Source organism: Onthophagus taurus, chromosome 3, assembly GCF_036711975.1.
Source record: "Onthophagus taurus isolate NC chromosome 3, IU_Otau_3.0, whole genome shotgun sequence".
NCBI classification, from domain to species: Eukaryota; Metazoa; Arthropoda; class Insecta; order Coleoptera; family Scarabaeidae; genus Onthophagus; species Onthophagus taurus.
In genome coordinates, this window is record NC_091968.1 from 24164573 (window position 1) to 24189308 (window position 24736).

Here is a 24736-nt window from a genome sequence, read left to right on the forward strand (position 1 = left end):
TATTAATGAATTTATGGTCAACTTCCGGTTAAGAATGTCAACGTCAATTTTGACATATTTGTAATCGTCGTGAAAAATACTTTAAAATGAGTCCAAACATGATACGTTTAATTCCAATATTACTCGAGATATAAGCAACTTCCGGTTTGAAACGTCATTGTCATTTTGACATATTTTTAATTTTTATAAAATGTCTTAATATTTGCCATAAAAACAAAAATATAATAAAATAAATCAAAAATTAAGGTTGGTATTAATATTTAAAAATTAAATTGCTATCTTCATTGTTGCTAACTTCGGGATTAATGTTTTTTATTCTAACTTTTTCATTTTTTGAGATAAGTGTGTCATCTTTGGACTCATTTTAAAGCTTTTTTAATGAAGATGACAAATAAGTCAAAATTGACGTTGACGTTTCAAACCGGAAGTGATTGTATCTCCATTAATATCAAAGTTAAATATGTCGAGTTTGGACTCATTTTAAAGGATTTTTTATGAAATTGACAAATATGTCAAAATTAATAGTTGAATGTTCCAACTTTTTGGTTTTTTGAGAGAAATGCGTCATGTTTGGACTCACTTTAAAGGTTATTTTATGAAGATTACGAATATAATAATAAAAAGAAGTTGACTATCTACCACTGCCACTAGAACTAACACTAGACCGAGAACTAGAAACATTCGAATTTAGCCGCAAGTCTCTCAAGACGGTTAAATCAGAATGATTCTAGTTCTAGGTCTTGTGTTAGTTCTAGTTTTAGTGCAATAAACATATGTAACATAGTAATATGTTATGCTAACTAGCGCTATAATCCTATATGGCTCCGGTTCCTAACCAATTTCCTTATATCTGCTAGAGTCTTCCCTCTCTTCTTCCCAACTTCTTTTCTCACACTTCTTCCTAGGTCTTCCCCTCTTTCTCTTATCCTTATTCTTTGTTTCAAAAAAGGTATTTGTTTTCCATTCTAATTATGTGGGCGTACCAGTTTAGTTGCTTTCTCTCTATTTTGCTGATTATCTCATCTTGACCCACTCCCAGTCTTATTTCCTCACTACTTATCGTATCCCGCTTCGTCTTTTCCGTAAAAACTTCCTTATTTTCCTGTTTATCTTGGAGTGTCTATGACCCACTGGCATATATTAATATTGGGATTACCATCGAGTTGTACACTTTCAATTTTATTTTTTTATCTAGCTCCCTTTTCCCAAAAATTGTTCTGGTTAGAGTATGATATACGTTGTTTGTTTTCTTTGATCTTGCATTTATGTCTAAATCTATCCTTCCATCTTGTAATATTATATTGCCCAAGTACTTATATGATGATACTTCTTCTATTTTTTGTTCCAATATATATTTCTTTCGGGTTATGTATTTTTATGTCAATTCAGTATTTTATTGTCCTTCAATTCTAGGCCCACCTTTTCAATTTCTTCTGTCCATATTTCAAAATCAACTTTTTTGCCAACTTTTCTGGTATCAGCACTATGCTGACGATATAGCATAGAGTAAATTATCTATTTTTACTAGTTCCAAACTTTTATTGCCTATTACTGTTTGATATTTATTTGTTCTTGTTTTTGTATTTTTTATTCAATTTTTTGTCCATTAATAATGCTCATGTCAAAAGCTTTTGATGCTTCCTTCATTTGTACTATACGATTTATTTTCTTGTACAGGTTTTCTATTATTTTTGTTAGTTTTTGTAGCACCATTAATTGTTCTAGCCATTTCCATACAATACTACGGTTAACCGTGCCAAAAGCTGCCTTTAGGTCCAAGAATATTAGGTATAATTCATTGCCCGTTTTTATTTTCCTTTCAATGATATTTCAGATTACATGTATGTTATCATTCGTTTGTTTGCTTGCTCTGTATGCTGCTTGTTCATGTTCAAGGAGATATAGCTAAATCAGTTATTAACTCCAGATATCTCATGTATGCTGATGACCTCAAAATTTTTTCTCCAGTTAGTAATCTCTCGAATTGCATTACCATTCAAACCGACCTAAACAGATTTTATGATTACTTTTTGATCAACACGTTGATGAAGTTGTAGCTAGAGCTAATAGGATGCTGGAATTCGTTTAGTTCGTCCGAGTCTTTTAATAACGCATTGCCTATGTCTTTGTAAATGGTATTTTATGTTTGGGATCCTCACTATGATATTTATGTTAATAGAATAGAGACAGTTCAGATTAGGTATCTGAAATACCTTTCCTATCGATTGCATCATCCTTATACAGATTATTTATTTGCCTGCCAAATCTATCATCTGTCCACGCGTTAGCAGTGTAGATATTGTAGTGATGGTCACTTCCTGTTCAGGTTGGTTATTGCGACTCCCGATATGTTCTCTCAAAAATTGACTTACATGTTCCTGCTCGTCGGTTATGATATGACTTCTTATTTTGCGCACCAACAGTTTGACCCAGGATGGAAAGAGCAGTAGATCGCCTTAGGTTGGACATACTTGCTCTCACGCCTAACAATTTTAGACGTGTTATTCGAAGCGCCATACTCAGTTTTGTATCCAGATAGGATTAATTTTGTTTTTGCACATACCGTCGTGACTTGTCTCAATGTACACTTTAATTGTCGCTAACATACTCTGCATTTTTTGTATTACAGATATAATTAATTAATCACAGCATGGCAGGAAATCAACTTAGTTTGAAACATAGGAAGTTTGTCCTGAAATGTTATTTTAAAACTGAAGACGCCATTGAAATGCAAAGATGATTCGCAAAACCATTGCTCGCATCAGAGACAAATTTGAAGCAGATGGAACCACCCAGAACGTCAATAAGAAACGTTCTGGATGATCACGGACATCCACGAGCTTTGGAAAAGAAGAACAGGTGCAGGAAACACTCCATCATTCACGTCTCAAAAGATAGCGTCTATCGCATCATGGAAATGCTACATTCCAACAGTAATCTATGCACTCAACGAAGACGATCTTCACAGAAGAGCTCAATTCTGTGAATGGGGCAGGGTTTCCACACAAAATTGTAACACTAGAACATCATGTAAACTTACCAGGAGTAGCCAGTAAACCATTGGGCATCATAGGACGATGAGATTTCCTTTCAGCAAGCTTTTCCAGACACATGGATTGGACGAAGGGCATATCCTGCGCGTTCCCCAGACCTCACACCCATAGACTTCTTTTTGCGCGGATATCTCCACGACAAAGTTTATCGCACCAAACCAAGAATAATCCATGCATTGAAAGACAATATCACGATATTTCCAATGAATTGATTGCGAACATGATTCTTTAATAATTACATTTATCTTCTATATTCGAAGCATGGAATGGCTTCACTCTACGTTCATAAATAATGTTTTTCTCGTCATTCGAAGTGTGAGTACATTTTTTTGATACATCCTGTAAATAAATAAATATAAATCACAATCCGAACTTCGGTTAAATGGTTCACTTTACTGTACTAACCTCAAAAATATGAATTGTCAAATTTTAAGTTAAAATTAAATTTTTTAATTAGCTAACTTCACGGTGATAAATGAAATTTCGTGCTAAAATTGTTATTTTAATTAATAAATCGCGTTTAAATGAATTAATGTGTATAAATAATGAAATTTATTTAATAAATAAATAATAATAACTTTTTTTTATGTAAATAAATTAATTTCTCAATCAAGATATTGTATCTGTAGAAACGTCAAACAAATTGATTACGATTACGTCAAAAAACTAAAAACTTCGATGAGTTTAAAATAAACGAAAAAATTTATTTTAAAATAATTAATTTGGGTAAAAATTGAATAAAAAATTAAAAAATAATCGCGTAAATAACGCGATCTATGCGATGTCCATTGAAACGTTATTAAAAATAGTGGCGCGCCCTGTCGCGTAGTGGCGTAATAGTCGGTCGGTAGTGAAGGAAACGTTTTTGTGGGTAGAGAGGTGTCCGGCACGGAAGTGATCAGTCAAATAATTCTAGAACAGTTTGTCCGCGTTTTGGGGCCGTTCTGGGGCGCGAAGACACGTTCTAGGGCTTGAAAAATCGTGGTCGCGTTTAACCGCAGACTACCATTCGAGTTAACTCATTTGCCGACCAATCTGTTTTGTAGTACTTCTTTTGAACAACGTTGTGTTCGCTGGTGTTCTCCGAGGAGGCCATCTTTGCGATCCCCTATCAAAGGTCCTTCGCTCGTGCGGCGTTTCATTGTCCTGTCCTCCTTGTGTCCCCATTTTTTCGACTACCATACAAGTTTTGGCCGCAAACTCACGATTAAATGGCTTTAAAGCGAATTAATAAGGTGAGTTCAAATCGGATCGATTCACGAAAGGGTGAGGATAATAAGATAAAATTAATTAGAAAAAAGAATTTTTTTTTTGCGGATTGATAAACGTCACCAAATTATTAATTTTGGGTTGAACGCCCTTTTCGTAGAAGGATTTTTCCTTGGACGAGATGACACACACACGATACTTCTCAAGGATAACCCTCGACGAGTTTTTTTCACGACGTGTCATAGCATTTTTTTCCCCGATTTATACCGTTATCGCGTGTCTACGGAGAAAAGAATATCCGGTAGTCATTTTAACAACGTAATCGAACAATTTTTTTTTTTTTAATTCACTCTTCGCCCCCCTCGTGTATTTTTAAACTCAATCAACCACGTTTCTAACCTAAACCCCGCTTGGAATTCTATTATTAACCTTTACCTTACATTCTTTTCTTTACTCCTAAATTTATTTTTATTTTTAACCTTTCTATTTAATAATTTTTTTGCTTTTTTTTTTTGGTTAGGAATTACAAGATCTCGGTAGAGATCCTCCAGCACAGTGTTCGGCAGGTCCGGTTGGAGATGATCGTAAGTTTATAACAACACATTTTTTTACTTATTAATATCTACATTACTTCTTAAATAGTTTTTCATTGGCAAGCCACAATAATGGGACCTGTAAGTATAAAATTGATTTCAAAAAATCTCCAATTTTCATCAATCCTTCTCTAACTTCTTTTTCAGCCTGACAGTCCGTACCAAGGAGGTGTGTTTTTCTTAACCATACACTTTCCGACAGATTACCCATTCAAACCACCGAAAGTGGCGTTTACAACTAGAATTTACCATCCAAATATAAACAGTAATGGTAGCATTTGTCTTGATATTTTACGGTCTCAGTGGTCTCCTGCTCTTACAATTTCAAAAGGTGAGAAATTACAATTTATTTTATATAACTTTTCTTAATTTCTTATTTGATTACATTATTTATCATTTTTTTAGATACATTTATTGTAATAAGCTATTATTGAGAGTAACATAACCTCAAAAGTCAAATTTTTTACACATTTTCTTTTAATTTATACAAATTTAAGAAGAAATAACACAATCCTTATAATCTCCTTTATAATTAAAGTCATAATTGACAAATAATTAATAATTTAATAGATTTATCTTATAATAAATAATTTGACACAAGAAATAACCTCAAATGTCAAATTTACCATTTGAAATTTTTTGTATACTTTAATTTATAAAAATTGAAGCAAAAAATAACAATCTCCTTTATATTTAAAGTCATAATTGATAAATAATTTAATAGATTTATGTTGTAGTAAACAATTTAACACATGAAATAACCCAACCTCAAATGTCAAATTTAGAATTTGATTTTTTTTGCATATTTTCTTTTAATTTGTAAAAATTTAAGAACAAATAACACAATCTGTATAATCTCCTTTATGATTAAAGTCATAATTGATGAATAATTAATAATTTAATAGATTTATCTTGTAGTAAACAATTTGACACAAGAAATAACCTAACCTCACATGTCAAATTTAGAATTTTATTTTTTTGCATATTTTCTTCTAATTTGTAAAAATTTAAGAACAAATAACACAATCTGGATAATCTCCTTTATGATTAAAGTCATAATTGATGAATAATTAATAATTTAATAGATTTATCTTGTAGTAAACAATTTAACACGGGAAATAACCTAACCTCAAGTTTCAAATTTAGAATTTGAAACTTTTTGTATACTTTAATTTATAAAAATTGAAGCAAAAAATAACAAACTCTATAATTTCCTTTATAATTAAAGTCATAATTGATAAATAATTAATAATTTAATAGATTTATCTTGTAGTAAACAATTTAACACATGAAATAACCAAATGTCAAATTTAGAATTTGATTTTTTTGCATATTTTCTTCTAATTTGTAAAAATTTAAGAACAAATACACAATCTGTATAATCTCCTTTATAATTAACGTCATAATTGATAAATAATTTAATAAATTTATCTTGTAGTAAACAATTTAACACGGAAAATAATATAACCTCAAATGTCAAATTTAGGATTTGAAATTTTTTGTATACTTTCCTTTAATTTATACAAATTTAAGAAAAAAATAATGCAATTCTTATAATCTCCTTTATGATTAAAGTCATAATTGATAAATAATTTAATAGATTTATCTTATAATAATAAATAATTTGACACAAGAAATAACCTAACATCAAATGTCAAATTTAGAATTTGAAACTTTTTGTATATTTTCTTTTACTTTTAAAAAATGGTGTAATCTCATCTATAATTAAAGTCATAATTGATAAATAATTTAATAGATTTATCTTGTAGTAAACAATTTGACACAAGAAATAACCTAACATCAAATGTCAAATTTAGAATTTGAAATTTTTTGTATACTTTCCTTTAATTTATACAAATTTAAGAAAAAATAACACAATCCTTATAATTTCTTTTATGATTAAAGTCATAATTGATAAATAATTAATAATTTAATAGATTTATCTTGTAGTAAACAATTTGACACAAGAAATAACTAAACCACAAATGTCAAATTAAGAATTTAAAACTTTTTGTGTATTATCTTTTAATTTGTAAAAATTTTTGAAAATTTAACAAAATTCATAAAATCTCCTTTGTAATAATTAAAGTCATAATTAATAATTTAATAGATACTATAAGATAATAGTAAACAATTTGACACAGGAAATAACCTAACCTCAACTGTCAAATTTGAAATTTTTTTGTATACTTTCTTTTAATTAGTAAAAAAACCTAAGTTTTAAGAAAATTTAACAATCGGTATAATATCCTTTATGATTAAAGTCATAATTGATAAATAATTAATAATTTAATAGATTTATCTTGTAGTAAACAATTTGACACAAGAAATAACCTAACCTCTAATGTCAAATTTAGAATTTGAAACTTTTTGTATACTTTAATTTATAAAAATTGAAGCAAAAAATAACAAACTCTATAATTTCCTTTATAATTAAAGTCATAATTGATAAATAATTAATAATTTAATAGATTTATCTTGTAGTAAACAATTTAACACATGAAATAACCAAATGTCAAATTTAGAATTTGATTTTTTTGCATATTTTCTTCTAATTTGTAAAAATTTAAGAACAAATACACAATCTGTATAATCTCCTTTATAATTAACGTCATAATTGATAAATAATTTAATAAATTTATCTTGTAGTAAACAATTTAACACGGAAAATAATATAACCTCAAATGTCAAATTTAGGATTTGAAATTTTTTGTATACTTTCCTTTAATTTATACAAATTTAAGAAAAAAATAATGCAATTCTTATAATCTCCTTTATGATTAAAGTCATAATTGATAAATAATTTAATAGATTTATCTTATAATAATAAATAATTTGACACAAGAAATAACCTAACATCAAATGTCAAATTTAGAATTTGAAACTTTTTGTATATTTTCTTTTACTTTTTAAAAATGGTGTAATCTCATCTATAATTAAAGTCATAATTGATAAATAAGTAATTAATAATTTAATAGATTTATCTTATAGTAAACAATTTGACACAAGAAATAACCTAACATCAAATGTCAAATTTAGAATTTGAAATTTTTTGTATACTTTCCTTTAATTTATACAAATTTAAGAAAAAATAACACAATCCTTATAATTTCTTTTATGATTAAAGTCATAATTGATAAATAATTAATAATTTAATAGATTTATCTTGTAGTAAACAATTTGACACAAGAAATAACTAAACCACAAATGTCAAATTAAGAATTTAAAACTTTTTGTGTATTTTCTTTTAATTTGTAAAAATTTTAGAAAATTTAACACAATTCATAAAATCTCCTTTGTAATAATTAAAGTCATAATTAATAATTTAATAGATACTATAAGATAATAGTAAACAATTTGACACAGGAAATAACCTAACCTCAACTGTCAAATTTGAAATTTTTTTATATACTTTCTTTTAATTAGTAAAAAAACCTAAGTTTTAAGAAAATTTAACAATCGGTATAATATCCTTTATGATTAAAGTCATAATTGATAAATAATTAATAATTTAATAGATTTATCTTGTAGTAAACAATTTAACACATGAAATAACCAAATGTCAAATTTAGAATTTGATTTTTTTGCATATTTTCTTCTAATTTGTAAAAATTTAAGAACAAAACACAATCTGTATAATCTCCTTTATGATTAAAGTCATAATTGATAAATAATTAATAATTTAATAGATTTATCTTGTTAGTAAACAATTTAACACGGAAAATAACATAACCTCAAATGTCAAATTTAGGATTTGAAATTTTTTGTATATTTTTCTTTAATTTATACAAATTTAAGAAAAAAATAACACAATTCGTGTTACCTCCTTTACAATTAAAGTCATAATTGATGAATAATTACTAATTTAATAGATTTATCTTGTAGTAAACAATTTGACACATGAAATAACCTAACCTCAACGGTCAAATTTGAAATTTTTTTGTATACTTTCTTTCAATTAGTAAAAAAACTAAGTTTTAAGAAAATTTAGCACAATCTATATAACCTCCTTTATAATTAAAGTCATAATTGATAAATAATTAATAATTTAATAGATTTACAGTCAGCCCCAAAAGTTATAATAGATATACCAAGGGTTTTTGCATGATTTCTAAAATAAGATCGTAAATAAGTTTTTTTTTGTTCTAAATAGTTATAATTATTCATTTTAGACAGATTTATAAGAAAAAAACTCAAGAAAATAGCGAAATAAATTAATAATTCTTCAACGTTGTTCCATTGCAACCTCACAAAAGTAATCATACAGTTCCAAATGTTACACTGCTTCATAGCTAGTGCTTCATACACTTTTATACTCTATTTTTTACTACTAAAATTCGAGAAAATTATTAAGTTAGAAATTCAAAATTCTGAAAATTCATCAGTTTTTATTTCTTAGGTTGGTAACAATCAAAATGATAAGGACAATTTTTGATGGATTATAATTTATGGGTTGATTATTAATGTTTTTTATCTAAACCATTTCACTCCACCACTTTCAGTCTTTAATTTATTATCTATAATAGTGTTAAAATGGCGAAACTCTGAAAATTCTTCAGTTTTAGTTCCCTAGGTTGGTAATAACTAATGACTGGAACAAATCTCTTATGGATTATAATTTTTAGGTTTATTATAAATGCTTTTAGTCTAAATTATTTCACTCCATCGTTTTTAGGCCGTAACTTATTACGTATAATAATGTTAGAAATGCAAAATTTTGATAATTCGTCAGTTTTTGTTTCTTAGGTTGGTTACAATCAATGATAAGGACAATTTTTTATGGATTATAATTTATGAGTTGATTAATAATGTTTTTTATCTAAATCATTTTACTCCATCACTTTCAGTCTTTCATTTATTATCTTATTTGTTAGGAAATGCTAACACCGCCTTGACACAGAACAGAATTTTTTAAAAACAGCGTTACCTACCAAATTTATAAATTATTTAAAGAGTTGATTGTAAAAGTGTGCTCTTCAGTGGGGCGGTTTAAAAGGGAAATAAAAATAACACTAATGCAGGGTCCAGAGAGTTTGTAGTAATGGAGTGGGAGCGATGAGGTATAGTTTTGTGTTTTTCTTGTTTGTTTTGCGGTATTTGATTATTAACTTTAATATTTGCTTGAATTAGGTGGTGTACTCTCGTGTTATTCTTTGATTGTATGTCTAATGGGTTAGTGGAAGAACAGCGTCAGTCGAACTAATCCATATTGAGCGCGCTGTTTTCTTTTTCTTTTTTATATATTTGTTTTTATATATTCTTCATATCTTTTATTATTATTTTCTACATTATTTCTTTTTAGTTTAATCGTTATATATTTTATTTTTAAATTCTTTGTATTCTTTGTATAGTGTTAAAATCTCGAAACTCTGAAAATTCTTCAGTTTTAGTTCCTAGGTTGATAATAACTAATAACAGGGAGAAATCTCTTATGGATTATAGTTTTTAGGTTTATTATGAATGCTTTTAGTCTAAATTATTTCGCTCCATCGTCTTCAGGCCGTAAGTTATTACCTATAATCATGTTAGAAATGCAAAATTTTGATAATACGTCAGTTTTTGTTTCTTAGGTTGGTAACAATCAATGCTAAGGACAAATCGTTTATGGATTATAATTTATGAGTTGATTATTAATGTTTTTTATCTAAACCATTTTACTCCATCATTTTCAGTCTTTTATTTATTATCTATAATAGTGTTAAAATAGCGAAACTCTGAAAATTCTTCAGTTTTAGTTCCTAGGTTGATAATAACTAATGACAGGGACAAATCTTTTATGGATTATCATTTTTAGGTTTATTATGAATGCTTTTAGTCTAAATTATTTCATTCCATCGTCTTCAGGCTGTAACTTATTATCTATAATAATGTTAGAAATGCAGAATTTTGCAAAGTTTGGTCTGTTCAGGGTTTCTAATCGGTCTAATTTCAACGGCATCGTATTCCTGGTCGCCTCTTGCTTCAGATCCAAAAAGAAAATTATCCTAACCATTTTTTCAATCCAACAATCAATTGGACAATTGTTTATAATAAGTTTGTGCATATCTAGTTTCAGTAGTCATTGGATCAAAAAATAAAACTTGCTGATCTTCAACATTTGCTACTAAAAAATATTTTTGGAATTTGCTAATTGTTTTTAGTAAAAAACCCGTTCATAATATTTTCTACTTCTCTTTTTTTTCCTTTTTGTGCATTAGGAATTTCATTAATATAAGACAATTTCTTTGGCAGGTCTGTTTTAACTTTTCTTTAACAAAATTCTTCAAATTCTTTTGCAGGCTGTCGTGCGCGCGTTGCACGTTTAGTTTTTTTAATTAGAGTTTAATTAGATCGATTAGAAACCCCGAACAGTCCAAAATTTGCGATTGTTTGAAGAAAAACGATTTTCCCGGAATAAGAGAAATGGTTAGGAAAGTTTTTTATGAAATCTATGGTCAACTTCACACGCGTTTTCATTTATTATCTATAATAGTGTTAAAATCGCGTAACTCTGAAAATTCTTCAGTTTTAATTCCCTAGGTTGGTAACAAATTTCTTATGTTGTGTTAGTCACAACATAAAACTAGAAAATAGTTAAACTAGAACTAACACTAGACGCACAGCTAAACCTGAAACTTTCTAGGTCTAGTGTTAGTTCTAGTTTTAGTTCAATCAAAATATACAACATAGTAATATTTTTTTATTGACAAAAATGAAGATCTAAATGGCGCAAAATGTGCACAAGAGATGTTGGGGAGTGCAAATAAAAGAAAAAAGCGGTAAAAATTCAATAATTGCAACAACCCTGATTTTATTTGTAATAAAAGTTGCTTTTATCGAATTGATTGTTATCTTTAAATACAAGGTGCTATTTATTGACGTTAAATGCACGTATAACATAAAAAAAGGCTTCTGTTTCATTTTTATTGAGTTTATTAAAATATTACAATTCAAAATACTATCTTTTATTAAGCTACAAACTTTATCATTTATTTAAACTGATACATAGTATATAATACGAAAAGCAACATAAATATTACAATAATTAATAGTGGAAGTAACTCTTTTTTTCATTTTTCATCACCAATGTTTTATGGTTTAAATTCTTATAAACTAATCATGTCTCATCGGCATTATAAGTTTGTTGAGGATGTAAATTTAGAAGATTTATCTTGATTTATCTTTAATGAACCCAAGAACAGCTGAATAATTTGCGGAAAGTTTTTCTTCTTCAATTTTTAATAATCTTTTTAATTTTTGTATCCAACCTAGATTGACTTGAAATTTTACGCTTCATTCTTAAATAATCGTCAGTAATAGTGTTATTCTTAATTATTTCATTTAAAAACCAACTGTATGTATAAATTTGAGCCAAAAAATATTGGATATTTTCTTTATTATTTTTTTATACGTGAAATTGTGCAGTTATTAACTTGATTTGCGATAACTTGTTCTTTAATCCTTCGTTCATCTTGGGGAGTTAGCAATTTTGGCCCATATGTGGTGTATTTTCAATATTTCTGGTATCTATAAACTTTTTAATTATGTACTTAATAGTATAAGCACTTTTACCAAGCAATTTTATGACAATTTTTCTAACTTTTCCACCCCTATTTCCGTTTTTGGGGGTGGTATAACATTTGTTTATGTGATAAACAATTACTGATAGGTTAGGTAAGGTTCACAAAGACATGGGGGAATCCCCGCTGTACGATTATTTTTATTAAGATTGCAATGGAACAATTTTGAAGAATTATTAATTTATATTCTTATTTTATTGAATTTAAGTGTTTATTATTTACAAATGCGTTCAAATAAAATAATTACAACTATGATAAATAAATTAACTCTTATATACGATTCTATTTTAGAAATCTTGCAAAAATCTTTTGGCACTGACTATTAATTATTTACTAAATTTCTTTTTTATGCGTTTAAGTACATTAATTTCGAATGAATTTCGTTTAAAAAGTAATCTAAGGAATTTATTTGTAATAACGACTCATAGTTTTCGTTAAAATTAAGTTATGACGAGTATGCACTTTAAAAACAATACATTATGAGTCACGAAAGATTTAAATTAAGTAAACTTTAATACATCTTTAATCAAAAATTATTAAATATTTACTACGTTTGTAATTAAATCGATTATTTATTTGGAAAACATTGATTTAAAAGGAAGAATTGAAGAAATTAATGCTGTAATAGCTAAAATTAAGATCTAAATGGCTCAAAATGTGTACAAAAGAACTTAAAGTAAGAAAAACTTAAAATCACCATTAAAAGAATTCTTGTATCATTTAAAAAAGAAGAAATATGAAGGATAAGAAGATTATGGTAAAGAGATGGCACATATAATAAGTGAATAGATTTGTAAGAGATGAGATGGTTTATCTATTATGACAAAGAATCTCTATTTAAATTTTTCATTGCTCAAGTTCTATTTCTTATTTCGAAAAACCTTTGGGGCATAACTTTCTGAAGCCTTCATTTATACATTATAACACAACATTGATACCTTCCTACTTTTGCAGACTTAGAAATCGTGCTATTATAACGTACATTTTTACACAGCAAAAATACCAAGATAAGAAATCACAAGGTTAATGGCGAAGAGTAGCAACAAATAATTTTTTTACGTCATTAAAAGGAATCAATTTTTTGAATACTGTTAAAATATCTAACATTGGAGATTCTAATTGCTTGTTATCAATTAGATTAGAGATTTTTCAAGTTAAATTTAAAAATTTCATTTATAAAAACCGATATAGATACATTTTTTTAAATTTATAAGTAAATTTTTGATGAGTAGATACTCGTGTCGAGGTTAAAGTGGGTCATAATTGCTCAATCAATAACAAAAAAAAACGATACAAACAACTGCTTATTTTAACGATATTCCTTAAAAAAAAAAATAGGTTTGTTTAAAATTAATTCTCCAAGTTTAAACCTTTGACATTTACGTTAAAGTAAGTTTAAGGATTTGAAGCCTTATTATTATTGATTTTGTATTTAGTATCGATTGATGTGTAGCGTGTTTTATTTATTATTTAAGGGGTTAAATTAAGTCGTAAAAAATATTTTATTGATTGATGTAATATTAATATTATTAATAGGTTTATTTTGAATGAAATTTGCGAGTAAAAGTATTTAGGTATCAATGCCAAGGCCGCAAAATCAAAGCCAAGAGACTACTTCGACCTCATTCCTTGGGTTTATTTTTAAAGGAGTCGAAAATTAAATGTGTTAGTCTTGTTTTTTTAGTTTATTAAACAATGTGAATTTGATAAATTTAGATAAAAAACGTGGTTGCAAAAAAACGTTAACAATGATGAAGAAAAGGCAAATAATATGAATTTATATTTGAGTTTTATTGTTTGTTTAAAACCGCGATAACTTTTTAGATAAGATTATTAGTTGAACTAAAATTAGAATTTACATTAGAACTAGAAACATTCGGTTTTGTCGTGAATGTCTCTCAAGATGGATAAATCCGAATGATTCTAAGATTAATGTTAGATCTACTTTTAGTTTAATACAAATATACAACAATCTAGCGCTGAATAATAGTTGAAGCTAGCATTAACACTAGAACTAGAATGTTTCGGGTTTAATAATAATTATATTCCCATTTTTTTAATTCTTTCAAGTTTATGGGCAGCAACCCATTTAGTTATTTTAACTTATTTTGTTCTTATAAAGTATCTTCTTGATGTCTCTTATTGATTAAAACAATTTTGACACACACCAGTCACTTTTTTCTATTTTTTTGGCAACTTTGAAAGCCATACAAATATTCTTTTCAATTTAATCGTCTTATTTAAGTATCACAGATATATTTTTAATCATTTAGAATAATTTTGAACCAAAGTAATCATTTATTCCCACTTTATGATTTTTTGGAGTTTATGGACAACATCCCATTTAATAATTTCAACTTATTTTTTCTTTATCAAGTATCCTCAAGATGTTTCTTCAAGATTAGAACCATTTTGACACAGACCAGTCACTTTTTTCTATTATTTGGCAACTTTGAAACACTTTCAAAAATACCCGGGATCTCAGGCAAAATTGCTGCAGTATTTAAAACTGGTATTCATACTTAAATACCGGTATTTCGGTATTAATTTATCTCTATTTATTCCAGTTAGGATTTGTTAAACGCTAGAAAGCACAATTAACAACAATTTAGTTTACAACTCATAAAATAAGTAAAGTTACAATAAATAATATTTTATTATTTTAATTAGCTGGTTATGGATAAAAAACGATTTGTCCATCACAATAGAGTTCCTAATAGAGCTCAATGGACAGATTGCTAAATGTAAAAAATGTTCGAGGGAAATAAAGTGTACTGGTTGATCAACTAGTAGTGGTCTTTATATCCATTTAAAAACAATTCATGAACTCCAGCGATACTGATAGTCAAATTACTTCCAAGAAACCAAAACTGATTACCAGCTATTTCAAAAGCAAGAATAATGATGAACTTTCAAAGGTACTGGCCCGTATGACTGCTCAAGATGGCTTGCCATTTCATATCTTTATTACCTCTCAAGACATTAGAGAAGGTTTACGAGAGGATTTGCAGATATTCCAAAAACTTCAACCACAATACCGAATGACTCCACTTTGAGAAAATTAAAGATAAAATAACTTCTGAAGTATGTAGTTTAAAGTCAAAAGGTACTCAATTCAGCATAACATTCGACGAGTGGACTTCAGTTCGTAACCGTCGATACATTATTAGTTCAGTACCAGCAGAAAAATTGACAACTTTTGGTTTAAAAATGAATGAAGACATATTTAGCATCACCACTGGTGGTGCAGCGGTTATAATAAAATTAAGAAAACTAATAGTTGCTGAACATCAGTTATGCTTGGGTCATGGTACAAATTTAGCCATAACAGATGTTTTATTTAAAACCAAAAGTATAAATGAAACTGTAAAAATGGGGAAGCGAAAGGAGAAGGTAGAAATGATGAAGATATGGTTGAATAAGAATACAACGATTCTGATGATGAAGTAGAAGAGGGTATATGGATGGTGTTATCATAGAACATCAGTTCAGAGTTATTTCTAGGGTTGACTTTGACCAAAATTTGTTACGACATTGCATTCAAAAAGCGTTAATTGATGTAGAATGCGATATAAAATTTTCAGGAGATGAAATGAACTTATTATTCGCACTTATTAGCAGTTTGGCGTCTGTAAAAGTGACAGTAGATTCGTTATGCCAAAGAGATTCTAATCTTTTCATTGCTAAGGTATCACTAAAGTTCATGGTAGATACACTGTCTGAATAAGAAAGTTTAATTGCTTAGGATTTGCCAAATGCATTAAAACTTCAAATCTTGCAAAGAACTACAGATACATTACAAATACAGCAGTACCTGCAAAGTGGACATCAAGAAAAAAATGAGATACTGCAACGCATAACTAAAGTATGCCTAACGAAGCGCATTGTTTCATTCAGCAAACAAGTCTCATTTGTAGCTATATAACAAGAAGCACTACTACTTGAAGATCTACAAAAACCATCCTGCTCATCGTCAGACGCAGAAGTAATCATTGTATCACAACTAGAGTCCTCTAGTCCTCCATTTCCATCTGATCGCGACATATTTAAAAGAAAATTACAGGAGGCTATAAAGGAGTCGTTGTTATCTGTTCCAAAACTAAAACAATTTTTATGCACCATTAAAGAAATGCAGATTTACAAAACCTACTGCTCCCTGGTTAACTGATAATGTAAAACTATTAATACGGTTGCGTGACCAGGCTAAAGCATAATTTAAACATGACAATACACAGGTCAATTGGAGTTATTATAAGTCAACGCGTAATTGTACTATCACAGCAATAAGAAATAAAAAGAGGGCATATTTTTTGTATAGCTTGAATATATTATCTTACTGGGATAGGATGCGGATGTATAGGATAGGAGATGTGAGGATTACCACAGGTGTCATAATTGCCAAATTAATATGCTGACGATTTACAGTTATATTTTTCGTTCCCAAGTATTGATTATCATGGTGCTGAAGCAAAAATAAATAGTGACTTAAATAGAATGTATCGCCTGGCAGCTAACTATCAATTGAGAGTCAACCCAAGTAAATCCTTGTATGTGTTTCGGTAATGCCAGGGCTAGTAGCAGACCTGTGTTAAATATACAAATGAATGGTGAAATAATCAATTTAGTCCAGGAATCCAAATGCTTAGGGTTAAGAATGCATAATACGTTTAGATACTGATCGCAAATTGGCTATTACATCAAAAATGTTTATTCTTATTTGCTTCTTATTATTATGTTTCTTCCATAAAATTATAATCTCATGTAAGTCTGAATATCTGTATACAAAATTAAGTTCAAACTCATATGTTACGAGATTAAATAATCCTATATGTCCATCAAAACATCGATCGTCTCTATTTGAAAGAAGCTTCAGCTATCACATTTACAAACCTTATAGTAAATTGCCAAATGATATGCGAACTCTGAGCTTATCCACATTCAGGAAGCGATTGACGCGGCTGAGGTTTCAGCAGCAAGGGAGAGAATAACATCTGATGCTAGGATATTATTATGTTCTTATTGTGTTCCAGTGTCTCCCAATCCACTCCACACCGTCTGCCCAGTACCTATTCCCCTCTCCTCATTGCCACAGCGGAATCTGGCCACCAATCTCTTCCTTTCATCAACCCTCTACGTCAACAAATACTTTGGTAGTTCCTCTGTCACTATCTCCCCATACCTTTCATTCTCGTATCTGTGACTTTCTTTCCTACCTCTGTGTGTCCCTGTCCATATCTCTCAGTTCTCTCCAGATTTCATCTCTTTCCGCTCTTCTGTTTTCGATCCCAGCTTCTATAATATTCTTCCCTGTCTCTTTGCCCATAGATCAGTCTCCTCTCCTTAATTTCCCTCCAGCAATCTCATAGGATTCTGCAAATCGGTCTTGTTTCTATCATTTCCTCATCCCTCACTGCTGTTCTCCCAGCCTCCACCCTTACTGCATCCATCTTAACCTTCTCCCTCACTACATACCGTGGAGTCTCCCTTGCCAACCCTAGTACCCAACTCCAATACCGAGTTTGTATATCCTCCAGCAACCCTTGTTCTCTCCTTCCCCATACTTCTGCTCTGTACATCATTGTGCTCCTTACCAAGACATTATTATTTATTATTATTATTATTGCTGCCGGGCTGAGGAGGGCGGCCCCTCTCGTTACCGCGACCTATAACATCTATTGTAATTTTAGCCCTCCAAAGGTTTAGGGCAAATGTAGGTCCTTAATGAACTTTAGTATTGTCCTGAGGTCTTGAACCTTTATGTCGGTAGGTAACAGGGGAGTTTTACCGAAGACGTTGTGCCTTAGACGGCCTCTGGCGACGCAATTGCACAGTATATGTTCAGCAGTTTCTGACTCGTCATTGCATAGTCGACAAGTTTGATCCTCAGCTTGTCCAATGTGGAAGAGGTGGTATTTTAGGGGCACATGGCCGGTCAGGTAGCCTGAGAGCGTTCTTAGATCCCCTTTGCTGAGGCATAAAAACTCTTTGGTTTTGTTTTGCGACGGAGTTATCATACTCTTCGCTTGTCTGTGACCTGGAAGTTCTTTCCAGCTTTGAAGCCTCCCAGTTATTGATTGTTTGTTTTAGGTGGCTTTTTTGTAGTCCACATCCAGGTTGGGGTCCAATGAAGGGCGTATTTGCTGCCTCTTAGGCCAGCTTGTCGGTCTTCTCATTGCCCTCAATGTTGCTGTGACCTGGAACCCACCATAGGGTAACATCATTGCCCCTAGCGAGTTCTCTCAGGTTGTTGGTGCACTCTCTGATCAGTGCGTGTAGGCCTGAATTGCCTTTAAGGCGGCCCGACTGTCTGTGAAAATGTTCATGGATGCACCTTTTTGTCCCTTCTGTAGGTTCAAAGCGGTGCAGAAGTTTATAGCAAGAACTTCTGCTTGGAAAATTGTTAAGTCCGAGCTGAGGGGCAATTTGATGTGGCTATTTTTGATGGGTCTGATTATTGCTACGTAGGCCCAATGAGTCATTCGTGGTTTGAGACCCCAGTTCCTTCCTAGGAGCCTGCGGCAGATCTGGTTTGCCATGATGGCCTTTTTCCTCACCTTATCTAAGTGTGAGTTCCAGTTTAGTTTACTGTCAAGTATTACCCCTAGGTATTTAGTTTCTGTTTTGAGGTTAATAGTTCTGCTTTCAATGGAGGGTGCTTCTATTTGTAGCTTCCTTCTCCGAGTGAAAGGGACTATTTAGATTTTATTGGGATTGATGCTGAGCCCATTGCTTCTGCACCAAGTACTGGTGAGTAGTAGGGCTTTCTGCATTAGCTGAGTTATGATTGAATCATATTTACCTCGGATTGTGATTACCAGGTCATCAGCATACCCTTGTATCTTAAATCCGTTTTTAGTTAGGGTGTTCATCAAGTCATCAACTACCAGGCACCATAATACCAAGACATTAAACATGTCCTATCACTATCACTGTCCTATCACCCTGTTCGCTCTTTTTGCCATCGCCCTCACGTGTCACCTTATTACTTTTCGCGAACCCATATCCCAGATGTGCTCTTGTACTCTTTCACTTGCTCTATTTCTCTTTCTTGCTACCTCCATTCCTCCTTCATTCTTCTCCCCCCTTTGCAGAACTTCATTATCTTTGTTTTCTGGACGTTTACCTCCAACCCCTTCTCCTTAAAATATCTTTCCAAATCGTCCGCATACGCCAAGGCTGCACCTTTGTTCCGCCTAGCACCACTCCACCCATTTGCCCCTTCACAAGTCTCTTTTCAAAGTCCGCTGTATATATTCTAAATAGTGTGGGACTAAGCGGGCACCCCTGTCTCAATCACTTTGTCGTCCAGAATACCTCACTTAACTCTTCCGCCACTTTAACCTTGGCCATCGTCTTCCTGTACATATCCTTCACCCTCCCTATTTACGTGATATTAGTTTATACTGTACCAAATTTCAACGCATTATCTAAAATAGTGTTTAAGATATTGACAAAAATGTGTTAAAATTTCCTAACTTTGATGGCCTGTATCCATCACCATAATATACACTGTGTTAATTAATTATCGCACCCGACATTATCATTACAAGTATGCAACCAATATCATAGTACTGGTATTGCAATACGTGATTTGCGTACGTGGTTGCATACTTGCAATGGTGACGTCGGGTATGATAATTAATTAACACACTGTGTGTATACAGGGTGATTTATAACATACGGAACTAGAGGTAAAACTGAAGAGATTTTCTTTCGTTGCATTGGCGTGATTCTCTGGCCGCTACTTTCCGACTTTTCTGGTATAGTTGTTTTATTAGTATATATTCTTATTCAGACATTTAATTACAAATTAGTTAACATAAAATATACGAACCCGTTTAAAGTTGGAAAACAACATAAATCTTCAAATTTAATACCGAATGAAATTCCTAACCTATATTTGACAAGACTCCTGATGATGGCTTAAGCCAAAACCGGTGGAGTCAACAATAAATAATATATTGGAGTATTAAATACAGTTTTATTTTTCAAACATAAAACACCAATATGGTTGAAAACCCCTTTACAGAATATTATTTTATAAAAACATCATGTTTATATATTTTATATTTTCAATACACATAATAACTTCTTTGTATAGTTTTAATACAATTATTTTGACATCCTTCTATAAACATTTTTTTGTACCTTACGGAAATTTTTTCTCTGACCCAAAATTTTCTAGGAAACAAAATCTGACAATTACATAGCAATTGTTAATGAACTTCTTAGAAGTTATCATGAACTGGGCTGTAACGTAAGCCTTAAAAACTTTTTTTACATTCCCAACTAGATTTCTTTCTCGCGAATCTCGGCGACGTCAGTGATGAACACGGTGAGAGATTTCATCAAGACGTTTCTGTTATTGAAAAACGTTATCAGGATAACAGTGAAATGTTGCCTGATTATTGTTGGACATTGATATCAGAAAGTATCGAAGAACAGCATAAACATTTTAAGATAGCATACAGTTCCTTATAATTTACGTACCTAATTTACACCGCAAATCGCTTATTGCAATACCAATACTGTGATATTGGTTGCATACTTGCAATGATGACGTCGGGTACGATAATTAATTAACACACTGTATGTTAATTAATTTTTTTTCGATAAGGTTTGTACCAAAACCTGGCGTGCCAGAATAAATTTGTTTTTATTGTTGTTATTACGACTGTAAGAAAAAGTGAAACTATATAGTTATTAAAGAAAAGACATACCAAAGAAGTTGTTCTATTTCCTATTAATATTTCATTAAGTATAGGTGTATCTATTTAAGCCGTGCGTTAATTAATTGTTAAATAAATACATTTTTTTTTGATTTCAGTACTATTATCAATTTGCTCTCTCCTGTGCGATCCAAATCCAGATGATCCTCTGGTGCCGGAGATTGCTAGGATATACAAGACGGACCGGGAAAAGTACAATGAGTTAGCGCGTGAGTGGACTCGCAAGTACGCCATGTGATGCCTCGGCCCCCCACAAAACGTTCACTTTACACATTAGTTTTTTGAAAAAACAACAACAACAACTCCATTGTCATCTATAAAATAAAACAACAACAGCAAACCGAACCCGACCGACCGACCGCAAATCTGCAAAAAAAAGCAAACAAAAAATACAAAACGTTAAGACATTTTTCCATCCCACAAATAATTAAAAAATAATAATAAAAAATAAAATATAAAAATAAGTTACGTTTCGAACGCTCTACCCACCTTAAATAATAATTTGAAAAAAATAATAACAATGGATGATGAATTAATTTAAGGATCGATGATGATCGGCGGATTAAAAAAGAACACGCGAATAAAAAAAAAATAATAAAATAAACAAAAAAATATTTCAAACAATTTATATTAATATCATGTAATAATATTTGTAGGATAATTCGTATTTTTATTTAAATACAGATTTAAAGGATAATAAAAATAACAGTTTTGTGGTTGTAACGCTTGCAACAAAGAAAAATAACTCAACAAGACAGAAATTTGGATGTCAAAAAACCGATTTAAAATAAAAATTGTTTTATTTTTTTTTTAGGGTCCCCGGACGTTTTTTCCTCCCAATTTCCCCCCCCATATTATTATTATTAAAAATAATTATGTTTAAAAGTTAGATAAATTGAATTCAAGGTGAACATTAAGCGAAGAAGTAGGTTTTGTTGTGGTGTTATGAGTTCTAGCAACAAGAAACAAGTTTGTTGTGCATGCGTAATAGATTTTTGTGTACTAAAAAAAATTAATGCGCATGCAATTTATTTTAAACTGTTTCCGAGGCTGTCGCTGTCTTTTCTATACACACACGTCGTTTCCAGCACGTTTTATTTACTTTTCTTTTTTGTAAGAGAGGATCTCAAAAATTATTATTATTTTAAATGGTAAAAATGCTGATTAAAATGAAATGAAACTGTATAGCTTGTTTTTTTTGGTGTTTTTTCTTTTATTAAAAATTTGTAAAATTAATTTGTTGGAGAATAATTATTATTGGGGTTATTTTTAATAAAAGATTTAAACATTAATTATTGCAAATTCATAAATTTAAATAATATTAACATAAACGTCCTTTTTATTTTCCGTTTAAGGTACTTAGTATTTATTGAAAAAAAATGTTAACTTTCGAAAAACTTAGAATAAATTTTCAGTGCTAAAAACGACCTCTGTAGGTTTTTATTTTAAAATTCTCAATGTCTAGTCTTTTTTTAATAACAAAAACCCTCTTCGCGTTTTTTTTTTTTGTTTTGTTTAATCTAAGTAAATAATTATTATCAATTTTAATAATAATCTTTAATATTTTTTTTTTCTAATAAAATAAATAATAAATAACAGTTGTAATTTTTATAAATACAGTGTGTACGAGACTAAAAAGAAAAAAATACATTAAAATTGGCAAAGCGTCAATGTTTTATTATTTAATTTTTTTCGTTTTTATTTCAACTCGTTCCGGGGTCCCTTTTAATTGAATTAATAATAACATTGAACAAAGGAAAATTGTAAGAATGTGTTTGAAACGTCGACGTTTTTTAAAAGTTTGCCTGTGGGAAATATTATTTTCACTTATACTCTAGGAATTTTTGCGAAAAGGCGACGAGCGGCCGTGCGAGGAGAAAATCTTTTTTAATAAAAAAAAAAAAATAAATTGATTAAATGAAATAAATAAACGCTGGTGTGACACTTATTTAGAACATGTTGTAATTTATTTTTTCTCATATTTCAATCTATTAAAAACTATGATCTAAAATTATGTTGTTTTAATCCCCTTTATATTAATTGTTATTAATTAATTAAATCATTTTTATATTCAAGAATACACTCATCACCAGATTTATATAGGAGATAGATTATGCACAAAACCGTGTAAATTGAAATCTTGGATTCTTGGACGAGGTTCTATGAGGGAGTGAAAAACACCTAGCAGTGCAAGAAATCGCTAGAGATGGTTTTGAGAAGCCTAAAAGGGGGCGCCGGCGCCTTTTTAATGTTTTCTTCATCTTTCTTTTGCAGTATTTAGACCTGTCAGCAGTATCTAGTCTTCAGAAAGCAGTATTTAGTCTCCCCAAAGCAATTTTAGTCTTTAGAAAGCAGCACTTAGTGTTCCAGACGCTGTATTTAGACCTGTCAGCAGTATCTAGTCTTTAGAAAGCAGTATCTAGTCTTCAGAAAGCAGTATTTAGTCTTCTAGAAGCAGTATCTAGTCTTCTGCCAAAGTTATGTATGTTTTCTCCAAAATATTTTCTTTCTTTTGCAGTATTTAGATCTGTTAGCAGTAGCTAGTCTTCAGAAAGCAGTATTTAGTCTCCACAAAGTAATTTTAGTCTTTAGAACGCAGCATTTAGTGTTCCAGATGCTGTATTTAAACCTGTCGGAAGTATCTAGTCTTCAGAAAGCAGTATTTAGTCTTCTAGAAGCAGTATCTAGTCTTCTGCCAAAGTTATGTATGTTTTCTCCAAAATATTTTATCTTTCTTTTGCAGTATTTAGACCTGTTAGCAGTATCTAGTCTTCAGAAAGCAGTATTTAGTCTCCACAAAGCAATTTTAGTCTTTAGAACGCAGTATTTAGTGTTCCAGACGCAGTATTTAGACCTGTCGGAAGTATCTAGTCTTCAGAAAGCAGTATCTAGTCTTCTGCCAACGTTATGTATGTTTTCTCCAACAATATCTTATCTTTCTTTCGCAGTACTTAGACCTGTTAGCAGTATCTAGTCTTCAAAAAGCAGTATTTAGTCTCCACAAAGCAATTTTAGTCTTTAGAACGCAGTATTTAGTGTTCCAGATGCTGTATTTAGACCTATCAGCAGTATCTAGTCTTCAGAAAGCAGTATTTAGTCTTCTAGAAGCAGTATCTAGTCTTCTGCCAAAGTTATGTATGTTTTCTCCAAAATATTTTATCTTTCTTTTGCAGTATTTAAACTTGTTAGCAGTTATCTAGTCTTCAGAAAGCAGTATTTAGTCTCCACAAAGCAATTTTAGTCTTCTGAACGCAGTATTTAGTGTTCCAGACGCTATATTTAGACTTGTCGGCAGTATCTAGTCTTCAGAAAGCAGTATTTAGTCCCCTCAAAGCAATTTTAATCTTTAGGAAGCAGCATTTAGTGTTCCAGACGCTGTATTTAGACCTGTCGGAAGTATCTAGTCTTCAGAAAGCAGTATTTAGTCTTCTAGAAGCAGTATCTAGTCTTCTGCTAAAGTTATGTATGTTTTCTCCAAAATACTTTATCTTTCTTTTGCAGTATTTAGACCTGTTAGCAGTATCTAGTATTCAGAAAGCAGTATTTAGTCTCCACAAAGCTATTTTAGTCTTTAGAAAGCAGCATTTAGTGTT

General features: G+C 30.4%; 1 protein-coding gene across 1 annotated transcript; it reads left to right on the forward strand.

The window, feature by feature from the left end:
- Positions 1 to 3694: 3694 nt before the first annotated feature.
- On the forward strand, positions 3695 to 22829 carry LOC111418256 (ubiquitin-conjugating enzyme E2 eff). Its single transcript, XM_023050758.2, has 5 exons — positions 3695 to 4288; positions 4783 to 4846; positions 4905 to 4936; positions 5003 to 5186; positions 21242 to 22829. The coding sequence occupies exons 1-5, from the start codon at positions 4265 to 4267 to the stop codon at positions 21379 to 21381; spliced, it is 444 nt and encodes a 147-aa protein (XP_022906526.1). The 5' UTR covers positions 3695 to 4264; the 3' UTR covers positions 21382 to 22829.
- The last annotated feature ends 1907 nt before the right edge of the window (positions 22830 to 24736 follow it).

Excerpts from the sequence above, each read along its gene's own strand:
- LOC111418256 (XM_023050758.2), top strand. The coding sequence starts at position 4,265 with ATGGCTTTAAAGCGAATTAATAAG. Across the intron at positions 4,289-4,782 it reads CTTTAAAGCGAATTAATAAG|GAATTACAAGATCTCGGTAG; the intron begins GTGAGTTCAAAT and ends TTTTTTGGTTAG. Across the intron at positions 4,937-5,002 it reads AAGCCACAATAATGGGACCT|CCTGACAGTCCGTACCAAGG; the intron begins GTAAGTATAAAA and ends CTTCTTTTTCAG.